This window comes from Hetaerina americana, unplaced genomic scaffold (assembly GCF_022747635.1).
Source record: "Hetaerina americana unplaced genomic scaffold, ioHetAmer1.1.p SCAF_1, whole genome shotgun sequence".
Taxonomy (NCBI): domain Eukaryota; kingdom Metazoa; phylum Arthropoda; class Insecta; order Odonata; family Calopterygidae; genus Hetaerina; species Hetaerina americana.
The window spans coordinates 91,841,705-91,855,827 of record NW_027286069.1 but is presented as its reverse complement, the minus strand read 5'-3'; the positions used below and the strand labels follow the sequence as shown (position 1 = coordinate 91,855,827).

Here is a 14,123-nt window from a genome sequence, read left to right as displayed (position 1 = left end):
GAATTGGAGGGAATATGTATGCAAAATAAAATGATTGTTTTATGTCGGGATTGTGATTTATTGATTCACATTTCTGAAAAAAACAAACTACAAACTTTTTCCTTTTATACTTTGAACCTGATGATGAACCTCAAAGTATGTTGAGTTAATTTCCCAATCTCACATGTAGTACCATTTATTATTCATCTTTTCAAAAATTTCACAGCATTCATAAGATATTCAAAATAAACTAAAACATTCACAATGATAAGTCATCTCAGTATGATCTGATAATAATTTTTTTTAGAATTAAAATTTTGTGGCTTCTGCTCTCGTTGGCATCTTCAGGGTATGCAGTCAGTCATTGTTTCTGTTCATTATGCCCATGTTATCTTTGCAGTAGAAGTCCCTTGGTAATCAATTGAATGTATTTATGCTGACAAAAAAAAATTTTTTCCAATATTTTTGTAGATAAGTTTTAAACCTCTTTATTTCACTTGTGTTACAGTCAGTTCAGTGATGATTGCTGTTCGTGATTAAGCATGTGAATGAACCAATCACCATGGAGAATAAGTTATGTTATTATTCCATTTTGTTTTTTTGTAGGTTCAATTCTTGGTGGATTGGATCCATCAACATTGAAGACACTTGTGGAGCAAGCTATGCCAACACTTATTGATATGATGTATGATGTTAGTGTAGCTGTCCGTGATACAGCTGCATGGAATTTTGGAAGAGTGTGTGAAATCATCCCAGAAGCTGCGATCAATGAAAATTATTTGAAGCCATTGCTTGAGGCACTTATGACAGGGTTGAAATCAGAACCTCGGGTTGCTGCAAATGTTTGCTGGGCTTTCTCGGGTCTAGCCGAGGCAGCATATGAGGCAGCCGAAGAGGAAGCTGCTGGTGGTGGATCTGGGGAAGATGGTGGTGGTGGTGATGATGCCCAAAGCACACCAGCAACATATTGCCTCTCACAGTACTTTGAATATATAGTTCAGCGACTGTTGGAAACAACTGACCGGCCAGATGCCCCTCAGGTATTTATTTGCGTTTATTTGTATTGAAATCTGTTCCAGGAAGTTTCCAGGTTGTATGTTAATCTAGGACATAATTCTCCCCATAAATTTCATAGGACACACTTAGTCTCTCAAGAGAGTTGGCATAATTCTGTATCAAAATTTTAACAGTGGATATTTGAGTGTATTATCATTTTCAAACATGTTCGAGACTGAGGGGCCGCCCCAATTATTAGGGTAGGGAGTGGAAACTTAACATTAAATTTATAGGGACCAGCAGTAGTTGGTGGGGGTCTCACCTCTTGAAAATTCAGTTGCTCCCTGGCATCCATTTATGTTCATTCTATGAATCTGCAGGCTCAATTGCAAATCCTCTTGCGATCTATATTAACTCGAAAAAATGATATTTGTTATTCCCTTTAGCAGAAAAAGTATTAACTTCAGTTTCAAATGTTCATTTTGGAATCATTGAGGTTACTTCTTTGGACAACCCCATGTCCATGTAAGTCCACATTGATTGCTAGGTTAACGCCTTCATTTAAATAATGGTAAATTAGGATGAAAAACATGGCCCACCTTATTGTTTTATAATAATAGTATGTCTGGGAAAAACATCTCTCTCTTCATATGGGCCACGGAATTGCTTCCTGGTGAGATTTCTGTGAAATGTTACAAATGATCTAATCTTGTGGTAGTTGCCACCACCATTATGTACCCAAATTATGTACAAATGGCAACATTGAATTTAGGGTCTCTGATATTTGGAAATATAATGGTAATCATTGCAGTTATGGAGAATTTAATTGTTCTTTACAAATATAAAACTGAAAAGTGAATTCACTCATTCTTCTGTCATAAGCATACAAGTAGATCCAATCTCGGAATGTCTGGGAATTGGAGGGAATATGTATGCAAAATAAAATGATTGTTTTATGGTGGGATTGTGATTTAATAATTCACTTATCTGAAAATAAAACAAACTACAAACTTTTTCCTCCTATACTCTGAATCCTATGATGACCCTCAAAGTAGAACAACAATGTTGGCCCAAATAATGCTGTGCCTACATAATATTATAAACAACTGTATTTGCACTTATGCAAAAAATGGTGCACCAATGGACTGTTTACACCATTTGGGTCATTTTGTATGCACAATTCAAGCTAGTTTTGGCAAATATTAATTAAACTCTGAGTATCAGCATAGCTACTATAAAATATCCATGTGCAGATTTCCCATTGGTCACTGCAGGAGGCTTTCCCTCCTCTCTCTCATTATTAAAGCAGTGCATGGTACTTAATTGACTAGAAAAGGTTTCCTTGCATTTCTGTGATTCAATCTCATTTTGTACTTTGTGATATGATTTTTGTGCGTGTGATTTTGTATTGTGTGTGTGTGACCCAATAGGACAGCTTTGTACTCTGCTTCTACCAGTGTATGGTCAGTCGTTTTTGTTTCCTTTTATTAGATTGATAAAGGAATCCATTTTTAATTTGGCCTATAAAAACATTCTATAAGGTATCATAACTGCTTAAGAGTAAGAAAATTCACAAAGAAGATGACTTGTTCAATTTTGCATTTTATGATGACATATGAGAATCAATTTTCTGAAGCATAAAGTTTTATTGTTCAGGAGACTAAGTGCATGAGAACAAGAGTTTACTGCAGTTGCCCGGAGCAATATGGTTCAAGTGCATACACAGCAGTCTTATCAAGTTAATGTTCTAGTAAATTCCCTACAGTAAAAGCATAAAGATAGTTTAGTTCACCAATTGTACTTCTGTAGCTTTTCCTAAAGATACAATGAGGCCATAGCTAATATTTGATACTAAGGAGAAGTTTATGGATTTATGTATATGCTAAACATCTTCACTGCCTCTAAATTTTCAATTTTATATTAAGCATAAATATGAATTCCTATTGTAAACATAAATGTAAATACCTTGTCTTACTCCTCTGGCCATGAAATTCTTGTTCCTGTTACAGTTGCGCTTACTTTCATTGAATAAGGATGAAATTTAAAGATTTAAATATCCTAAGAACTAGCATATTAATATTTTTATTTGATATGTTATTTTATAATTAGTTCTACATAGTTATAATATCTTTTTCTAGGCAAACCTTAGAAGTGCAGCATATGAAGCCCTAATGGAAATGGTGAAGAACTCTCCTAGAGATTGTTACCCCACAGTTCAAAAGACTACTTTAGTTATTCTAGAAAGACTTCAGCAGGTGCTCCAAATGGAATCTCATATACAGAATCATACTGATCGTGCTCAGTATTACGACCTGCAGAGCTTGTTGTGTGGAACATTGCAGGTATTTATCAGTAGTTCTTAAAGACATTTTTTTGTGTAATGAATTTAAAAGCGGAGGAGGTAATTATTGGTGGAGAAAATTTCACACAAGTCTACTACTACTTTTCCCTCTAAATTCTTTGAAAACCTTACTCTCTCACATTTTATCAAGGGTGGCAGTTTGGGTTTCAAGGTAAAAGTCGCTGTATTTCTTGATGAGGGCAGGGAAACTAGGCTGTAAAGTTTTTAAAATTTCATTGCCACTTGCATTTTTTAACTTAAAAATGTGCAAGATTCTTTAAAAAAAAGTTAAGATTGAAACAAATTTGATAGAAAATAAATCTAATTTGCACACAAATATTTCTTAATGGAATATGGAGATAAAATGTTATTTGTACCCGGTCATAGTAATGCTGTGTAATTGGTTTTTAAGATCGCTTCATGTTTAAAGAATTGTATTTTCATGTATGTTATCTTTTTCAGAGTGTACTTCGCAAGGTTACACCTGAAGATGCTCCACAAATATCTGATGCTATAATGACAGCACTTCTTCAGATGTTTAATTCTAACTCCGGAAAGGCTGGCGGAGTTCAAGAAGATGCACTTATGGCTGTCTCTACTTTGGTAGAAGTTTTGGGAGAAGGGTTTGCCAAGTACATGGATGCTTTCAAGCCTTTTCTCTGCTTAGGATTGCAGAATCATGCAGAATATCAGGTAGGTATCTGAAATCATTTATAATTGGTTAGTTTGTAATCTTGTACTCTACATCATCTGATGACTGATTGTGTTGGCCTGTTTGGCCATTATCAACATATTTGGTGTTAATATATTCTATTTATAACATAGATACTTTCTTGGAAGGCCTATACAGAGGTTTATTCAGTTCATGTGTATTATTCATCGGAGTATAATTCTAGCATTTCCATTTCACATTTTTTGTCTATCCATTTCCATTGGGTTGTTTTGTTTTCTTGGCTACATTAGCTATATCTCCATCAAATGGGTCATAGAATTTACTGACTCCTTGTTGACTTTTATCTTTTTACACTAGAACCAACCCTGAAATCTAGCATCTGCCTGTTGTTTCTCCTACCACAATCCACAAAAACCTACATATGCCCTTTCTAGCACCTTCAATTGGCTGGATTGATAGCTGAAAAAATGATCCTCCTAGAGAAGTGTCTGGATGTGATAGTGCCTAAATAATTTTTGGCAACATTCTATGGTCTCAATGTAAAGCTATTAATATATTAATCACAAATGATGTTGTATCCTCCGTCATTTCTCACTGAATATCTATGTATGTATAGGCGACTTCTATTTTTTAATATTATTTTATTTAAACAACCTAATTAATTTGATTTTTAAATTGGCTGTTAACATCAAATTTCTTAGTTCTCGGAAAAATATTCTTGTCAGCTGAAAAAATAAAACAAATGTGCATTATCCGGCATCAAATATCAACCAAAAACCATCTGGTCTGTTGACCTGTATGCTATGGCAGCCTTTGAAAAAAGCCATTGTTTCCAATATTATAGTTATAATAATTTTTTTGCATTAAGTGTCCCACCTTACATAACCCAAGTCTAAAGCTTGTGGACTAGATTAAAAAAGTGTAGTACCAATTTTTGCCGGTGAACATACCACAACCATTAAACTTTGCCTCCATTTAATAGTAGCATGTAGTGAAATCAATCAAACATCATTGTATGAAGTAAAAATTGACCTTTTCATATTTGCAATTTCTTAATATATTATTACACTTCAGTTTACCCTTTGAATTAGCTACCAAGGAAATCTGTTATTAAATGATCACTTTCCGTGCACCCTTCCATACCAGAACTACTTTCATCATTGTTTTTTTTTGTATCATTTGTATGACTAATTTAATTTTTCTCTTTACCTTTAATCTCAGCGTCCATTCATGCAACACTATCTTTAGTATTGTTGAAATAATTTAGTAAGAATTAACACAAGCTTAGGGGGATCGATCTTGTGCGGTGGCTATCATACTGGCTGCCCATGCGGGTTCGAATCCTGGCGGTGTCGGATATTTTTCCATGGTATCTCGATCCTTACTTGGTGCTCTGTGGAGGGTACTTTAAGTGAATGCGCCATCCGTTGGATTGGACCCCCTGTGGATTTGAACCCCATGGCGTATTTCGTTAAGAGTTAGCTAATACCGATGCCGGGTTTCTATCCACCCTTCATCCTTTCCTGTCCATCCAGAATGGTGCAAATGACCTTTGCTGTTGGTCTCCTCCCCTGTAAACTACTGCTACTATTTGAAGCTTTGTGTAATCATTGTTTAAAATAAAATTCCAGACTTCAAATACACACTTTAATATCATAACAGGGATAGAGCCCCCTTAATTTTCACTGAACATAATGTTTTTCATTTTCTAGCATGCACTTTCTATACATGCCTTCATTCTGTCTTTAAGGAACTTAGTGGGACATAATGGATAACTAATAGAAGCACTTTTCCACTTGGTATCAAGTGGAAAAGTGCTTCGATCATTTATTCATTGTTTGACTATCACCACATCATGCCTGAAGCTACTCAATTTGTTAGTGGGACATGTTGAAGCTGGAGTTGCCTTCTATTCACAGGGTTAACAAGGTCGAGGTTTCACTTATAATTTCTGTTTTCACTCAAGTTGTGAGCCTTTTTAAAGAATTTAACTTTGGTAGTGATGGGATGTTCTCTTCCACACCTTTTTTGCTCCTTATTTTGCCAATTCCTGAGTTATCCAGCTTACTTCCTAAACTTTTACATGGTCCCCGATAAAAAAATGCTATTGGCCTTTGTTTTTATCTTCAAAATAATGTTTATGGACTTTCCTACTTCCTGTTGTTTCCAAATATGTTAATCAGGATACTTTTCATTGCCTCTTGCCTCAATTACCCTGATTTTGGACCATTATTCTCAGCTGTAATTGTGTTAGACTTGTCCAAAAACTACTGTTAGGTCAACATTGCTCATTTGATCAAAGAGGAACTTGTTTCTCACAGATATGCAACAGTGACCTGATGGACATGGTTTCCCTCCAAATATACTGGAAGGCATTGTGTGATGATGGTTTAGTGGTAGTGAGACTGAGCCAATGTCTTCTCAATAAGTCCTTGGGAAAAAATAGAAACACATTATTTTGGTTAGATTTTCTATTTATTTTTCAACCTAATCTCCTTTAAGATTGATACCATTTTCCTCAGTGTTTCTCCAACTTTTTTAAGCAATCCAAAAATATGATTTCGGAAGGTCCTCAAAATAGGCATCTGGGTTGGTGATCCTCCTTATTAAAAGTGAATCATTTTCTACCTAGCCATTTTTACAAGTTTAGAAATTAAAAAAAATCACTGGGGGCCAAGTCTGGTGAATACGGTGGAAATTGTAATAATTGAAACTTTAATTCCACAATTTTCACCATTGAAACTGCGCAGGTGTGCACCTGTGCATTGTCTTGTTAGAGGAGAATTTTTTTCTTTGCCAATTGAGAACATTTTTTCTTTATTTCCTTGCTCACCCATTGCAATAATGATGTACAATACTTGCCATCTATTGTTTCTTCTTCTTGCAAGTAATCAATGTGGATGATTGCATCTGCATCCCAAAAAACCATGGCCATCACCTTGTCAGCCAATTTGTCTTGAAAATGGATTGCCTATAGAAAGCCACTGTTCTAAATGTTCTGTTCTCTCTTGAGTTTAGTTATATAACCATTTTTCATCCGCAGTTATGCATATACAGAAACTATTCAGGATTGCGACCGAAAGGTGCCATAATCTCCTCTGAGAGCAAAGGCGGCACCCATCATGGCGAGCTTTTTTTCACACACATCATTTCATGCAAAATTGGAAGCAATTATTGCCTGTGGCCTCAGCTATTTTGCAAACTTAAATTCATCAATCACTCAAAACCATATCATGAATTTGGATAATTATTTTGATGAAATTCACGTCCACTATTTGTCCCTACTGAAGTTATTGGTCATTCATTCTCTTGTGTTGCCCTTGCCACTCTGGGTAAGGTCCACTTGAGTGTACTTTTGAATGTACTAATTGTTTCATACTGATAATTTGTCATCAAAAGTTTCCTCCTGTGGAGTACTGTAAATAGTTTGATTTTACTGAAAGTGCTGGAAATTCAGTGTTGAGAATGAGATGTGAATTTCTCACATTGGCACTTCACTATATTTCTTGTGTAGTATATGAACACGATGGTTATCTGCACAATGGAAATAATAACCGGTTTTTAGTTTTTCAGACCTTGCCTTATCCATATACCTCCGAATTGTTAATTTTGTAACTGGTTTAAAAGCCTAAATTTATTGATTTATAGCATTTTATACTGGTCTTAGTGTATGTTACAGAATATTATGACATTTTTACTCAATGAATTATTCGAGTGTCGCCTTTTCTTATGTTAGGAAAGTTAATGCAGTTAAAATATAATCTGAATATTTTCCTGTCTTTTTTAGGTGTGCTCAGCAGCTGTTGGCCTCACTGGGGACATTTGCAGAGCTCTAAAAACAAAAGCAATACCTTATTGTGATGAGATAATGATGCTTCTTCTGGAAAACCTCAGTGTAAGATAAAATTATGTAGCTACTGCTGTATTTATTGTCTAAATTTAAGAAATTACAAGATTAATTATAGAGTAGTGAATCCTATGTTATTCAGCTCACCTTTATGGAACTTCATGTTGATTTTTTACTGGAATAATGTGGAATAATTACTGGTCCTTAATTAAACTATTTTCCTGTTAATTTGCTGTATCATAAGGCCTTGGAATGCATAGAGTACAAATAAACTCTTCAAATGCACTGATATACCATTTTTCTTGGCCTCAACAATATTCAGCTGATAAAAAATGGCCCTTTTTCTGCAAGTGAAATATCACTCTTCATGGTTTTTTCTTTACATTTTTTACATATTAAATAACCAAATAAATGGATGCAGATAGTTAGAAGAATCAGAGGTAATGAATTGAGAAATATGTGATGATGGTACATTGGGAAAACTTTTCACAGTGTCATAAAAAATAATATAGTCAAGGACTATTTTCTCTTTGCTGCACAAAATACAAATTGCAAATAATGCTTCATTTACAATCATTTGCCAATAGGCTATATTTCACTTAGTTTTTTGGATACCAAAGAATCTCCAGATTGGGTATAATATATTAAATGGAAGACTTACCTAAAATGTTGTTTGCCTATTTTCCATTCAAGGCCCCAGTCCACTCAGTAATTTATGGTGGAAGAGTATGATCAATTTATTGCAATGTCGATTCAGAATAGTGGTGCAACTAAAAAAGTGCTGATTAATCTTTAATTGAAAATTACAAACAATTTAGAGATAATAGCCGGAATAGAAAGAGATGAAATCTCTGGATGAATCAACTTTGTGTATTTTCACAGTACTTCTATTAGGTTGCTAATTTATTAGGTACCTTAGTAAGTGTATAATGAAAATGTACAAAGTTAACTCATTCAGTGATAGTGAATTTTCACAAAGTTGAGCCTGAAACAATGGAATTCATCAAGAAATAAAATATCATAACAGTGACTATGTGAAAATGTATGTTATAAATGGCAGTGGTAATTTCATTTGCATATTTCTAAATCCATGTACGGAAAACTGTAATTTGAGATAATGACATTCGCAATTTAAAATATAATCCACTGGTTCAACTGGGCTATTCAGAATCTTATGAGTCTTATGGATTGTAATATTTTTCTTCATGTATACATGAACTAAAACTATATCATTAAAAGAATGTTTTATCATGAGAAAAAATGTTCAAAATTGACTATAATGCATTTGTCCTCTTGGTTTAACATGTTACTGCAAACAATGGCCTCTATATTTTATTTTCTTAACTTAACTAATTGCAATGGTAATATTCAATTGAGCTATCTATTAATTATTTTCTATTTTGATTTTCAGGATAGCACTGTTCATCGTTCTGTCAAGCCACATATACTGTCAGCATTTGGTGATGTTGTCATTAGTATTGGACCTGAATTTAAAAAATATCTTGATGTGGTAATGCAAACTCTGGCTCAAGCATCTCAGGCACAAGTGGACAGGGTGTGTACATAAATATGTTACATTTTTCTATCTTCAATGTATTGTCATTCATCTACAACTTACTGTTTTTGAATTGTTACACCAAAAAGGACGTGACCTTTGTCATACATATCTTGATTGATCCTTCATGGTAATTTTTCTTAGTAAAAATTACACTCACCCATATCATTTTAGTAGGAAATTCTTTTCTTGTGTTAGTTTTGCAATAACAGGCTGTATTTCAAAAGACAAGTATATAGCACCTAGCTAAAGTAAAATGGTTTGTTATAAATATTTTACGTTAATATCTCAAGGATTTCTCCCCATGGACTGCAGCCTTAATGCAATTTAAGGGTATTAATGATCTTGAGGACACTTATTAGAAAACATAAAGTAGATGAAAAGAGGAATTATATCTAAGTGCTGTGAGATGGAGTATGATGATTATTGAAGTGAAATACAGTCTTATACAATGGAAGGGCAGAGAGCCAGTGAGGGGCAGTAGTGGTAGTATTGAATGAAAAGGTAGGAAGGAGCATGGTTCATATAGAGCAGTTGAGTGTTAGAACATTATAAGCAGAATTAAAAGATGAATCACTTAACTTGAACGAAATATGGTGGAAGATGAGTGAGCATATGGAGAGTTAACGAGGAGGGTATAGTGGTTGTACTCAACAGAAAAGAGAAAGCATTCAGGAAGTAAGAAAGAAACAAGGCCAAGTTGAAGGGGGTAAACTTGAGTAAGGGAATCAGTTAACTCATATTGGACATTTTTTGGTCCAAGATGTTCAAAGGAGTAGATAAGAAGAAGAATGCATTTGGCAAAGAAGCTCCTACAAGTAGGAGAGATTTGATGAGTGTAACAGGTGACAGTAAAGAAAGATGTTTTAAGAAATGATCGGTGAAAAATTTTGTTTGGAGAATAGTATTGAACAGCATGGAGCCTTGGTTGTAGAGTCAAGTTTTAAGGTGTAGAGTGGAGACATCTTAAAGTTGGGTGTGGAAAAGAATGTCAAAATAAAATGTATGGGTATGAAAACAAGTTATGAGTCCTGGCCATAGTAGGAGAGAAGGGTTGTTATAAGAAATCCAAAGAAAGTAAAAATGTGGTTGCAGAGCATTTTAAGGGGATGGAATGTTGAAGGCTGGCATATAGGGGAGGAAAAGAATAGCCATGTTTGACAGAATGAAGGGAGGTAAGATGGTATGTGGAACAAAAGAATATATTATAGTGTTTCAGGATGTATGCTCTATGGTGAAGCTTAAAAGTATAGTGGTGGCTAGAATGTGTGTTTGTATTCAAAATTACCTTGAGGGGTAGACTATCATAGTAAAAAGGCAAAAATTTCAAGAGTTAATACGATTTAATCCCTAAGGGAAAATTTGAATTTCCTCAAAAGTGATGGACATGAGGATGGCTGCTCATTCATAGAAATCTGAACCACGTCAGAAACTACTGTTATTTGGGAAGTTTCTTCGAGAATTCAGCCAGGTGTCAGAGAATTAACGATGGGATTTTTTGAAAGGATGCGGAAATTAGGAAAACTATTTTAAATAAAAATATTGCTTCAGAAAAGCTAGGTAGTAACAGTGGTAGTGCAAAGCCTTGAAAAATGAACATTTATATTTGCTGATATACTAAACTTGGAATTGGAAACCATCTAATTGCTGGCCACCCTGCAGGAAAAATGTAGGGAAAATGGCCGCAAGTTCATTTGGAAAACTGGGAAGCAGTAGCATTTCACTTGATGTCTCTCATTGTGGCAATGTATCCTTGCGTGAGAGGAGATCAATTCAATTTTAATGATGTTTTATCAAGTAGGAAGAGAGCAAACCATTATTTTATTAATTGATTATTATTTTTTTATTTAAATAATTAATTTATTATTACGTTCCTTAATTTTTTCTAATTTCATCTTGTTATTCTAATAATTTTCCTTTGGTTAAATTTGATAAAATTGGGCAGAGTAGCAGATGCCACAGCTGTTCAGTGGTTATCATACATTTTGTAAGATTCCTAAATTGCCAAATTAATTCTAACTGGACAATACTGCCACTTATGGTATTGGCCGCACCATCCTTAATAATTATAGACACACTGCAGCAAGTCCGAATATTTTTTGGTAAAGCTGGGAATTTTTTAATTGGGTTTTAATCCTCCTTGCCAGAACAACCTTTAGTATAATTGAGGTATGCAAAACTTGAAAATAAATCAGTATTAGATGAACATTAGCCAATGCAAATTCAATTTAAAGGAAATAAAACTTAAACACCTCAGCCCTCTTACCGTGGTGGTGACAGAAAAAGTGTATATATTTGAGTTACAGTGGTGGAAACTTAAATGCTTCAAATGTTGTAATTGCTGCTCAAATTTTATATGAATAATGCATAATTCAGTCAATAATGACAAATGTCTGTGAAATGCACCAAGCCTCCTTTGAAAAGAGTTGTGATCAACCCTGGCACTCACACACAGCCATAACCATTTTGATATGGGGAGTGGTAACCACACCATGACACATCAAGTTTAAGATTCCATTGTTTCATACAATTCTTTATGGCTTGAAACAGTTTTCTTCTAGTAAGTTTTTGTGAAAAATTTTAGACCTCTATGATTTATTTACTCTATTCTTTTATCTTGCAGAACTATTATGACATGATTGACTATCTGAATGAGCTACGAGAAGGTGTGGGGGAGGCGTGTACAGGAATTGTACAAGGATTCAAAGGGGTTGGGCCAGAACCTAATCCTGAATTGGCACTTTTAGAGCTTCATGTACCATTTATGGTGGAATTTATCATCATGATTGCTCGTGATCCTGAGAGATCTGAAGGAAATGTAGGCTGTTGTGCAGGATTAATTGGGTGTGTAAAAATATCGAGATTTTCTCTTTATTAATAGCACAAGAATTTATTTTAGGATTTTGTGATGGCAGATGAGATTCAGCAATATATGCTTGTCTGTCTGCACAATTAATTGGACAAGCACATGCTTTGGGTCATAGTTTCTGTTTAAGCAAAGTTTTTCCAAGAGTTTTTTGATAATTGGGTATGTAGTATTCACTGTACTGCATTCATGTACGTGCATTTTCATATAAATGAATTATTTAAGGTATAGCAAGATTATTTTTGTAATATCATAAAATATCGAATTGAAAAACAACATGAGTTATCATCACTAAAAATGACTAATATGTGATACACTGCTATCATTTTTGTAATTCCTGAATTTTCTGGTGCTGAATGAGATTGTGTTGCTTTCAAAAATGAATGTACCAGTAGAAACAATTTGCTTAGCAAGAAATCCATTTTTTTACTGTTTAATTGTCTGAAATATACTGCACATGAATAACCTATTATAAAATAATGAGGTTTGGAGTTGTCACTGGTTACATAACCTGTAAGTAGTTATTTATTTATCTTAAAGGGATCTGCTGACCGCTTTTGGCGCTAAGATGGTACCCCTACTTGATGTTCAACCTATCAATGAGCTCTTAGAACAGGGACGCAAGTCCCGAGCCCAAAAAACCAAAACTTTAGCAATGTGGGCTTCTAGAGAATTAAGAAGAATGAAGAATGCAACAGCTGCAGCTGCTGCTGTTGTAACTACTACTAGCTGGTGAGTAATAATTCCCTTAAAGGTTCCAATCTTGAAAATTTTAGGTAGTTGTAGTTTAGTAGAAATTGCATATTATCCATTTGGCAGGTATGGTTAAAAAAATAATGAAATAACTCAAAATTTTCTCAGCTTTTTTTCTGTCAAGTTATTATTATCATCATCTGAATTCTTCCTCAGTTCATTATTTCAAAAGTTTTAATTTTTAAGTGCCACTTAACTAAAGTCTGTTTGAGTGCTCATTGACGTGTGTGTGGTGATGGAGTGTATGTACCTTGTTTGAGGCTACTTGCAATTTTCTCTGAGAGATGGGTCAATGAGATTGCATACAAGGTGTACTAGATTTTGGTTTTTGTGAATTTGTTCATTGAGTTTGTCATACTATGAAGCTTTTTAAAAGTGTGTGTGTGTATGCCCCCTTCCCTTCCTCTTCAGAGTGAAAGTTATTTGGAAGTTGTATGATTGTGGGACAGGAAAGCTTATCTTCTGAGCTGTAACCTTCTGTAGGAACTTTGATCCCTTCTTCAGCATTTCAAACTTTCAATGGACGAAGGTTTTTTTAAAACAGTGGTGCCTGTTGAAAGTAATTTTAAGTGGAATTTTTCACAGCATTTTAAATGCATTCATATATATTTTGTGGGGTATCTCAGTTCGGATGATTAATAGCTGTCATCGGTTATGACTTTATAAATAATGGCATAGTAGGTTTGAAGTCTTCTAGCTAGCACCTGATAAGATTCCTTGTGGGTACTGTTGGAGAAACAGGTTTCAACACCAGCATTGTATTCATCTTCACTAGCTTCATTATTTACTTGGGAAAGTTTTAAAAACTCAAATAGCCCATTGAAATAATTGTTAGAACTAGCATAGAAAGAAGCATACCCATATTAATGAATCTTTAGGTAGAAAAAATTTCACCAAATATTCACATAACTTTTTCTGGTTCAACATATGTTTATATAATTACTAGGGATGTGCGAGTGGAACTATTTAACATTTCAAATTAAGTTCCAGAATATGTCTCAGATTTTTCTGTTAATTGCAAATGTCTAATGTAGTTGTCTGTAGCATTTTCATGAAAGAAGTACATTCAGTGTTAATATATTTTTAGATTTATGCAAAATTGATTGCACATTT

General features: G+C 34.3%; 1 protein-coding gene across 2 annotated transcripts in view; it reads left to right on the top strand.

The window, feature by feature from the left end:
• Fs(2)Ket (Importin subunit beta Fs(2)Ket) overlaps positions 1 to 14,123 on the top strand; it is a 36,919-nt gene that overhangs the window by 16,995 nt on the left and 5,801 nt on the right. For both annotated transcript variants that reach the window (XM_071593386.1, XM_071593385.1), the window contains 7 exons: positions 586 to 1,019; positions 3,114 to 3,317; positions 3,779 to 4,009; positions 7,777 to 7,884; positions 9,248 to 9,391; positions 12,015 to 12,235; positions 12,798 to 12,989. In XM_071593386.1, the coding sequence (XP_071449487.1) occupies positions 586 to 1,019; positions 3,114 to 3,317; positions 3,779 to 4,009; positions 7,777 to 7,884; positions 9,248 to 9,391; positions 12,015 to 12,235; positions 12,798 to 12,989 (1,534 nt within the window). The remainder of the gene's footprint in view (positions 1 to 585; positions 1,020 to 3,113; positions 3,318 to 3,778; positions 4,010 to 7,776; positions 7,885 to 9,247; positions 9,392 to 12,014; positions 12,236 to 12,797; positions 12,990 to 14,123) is intronic.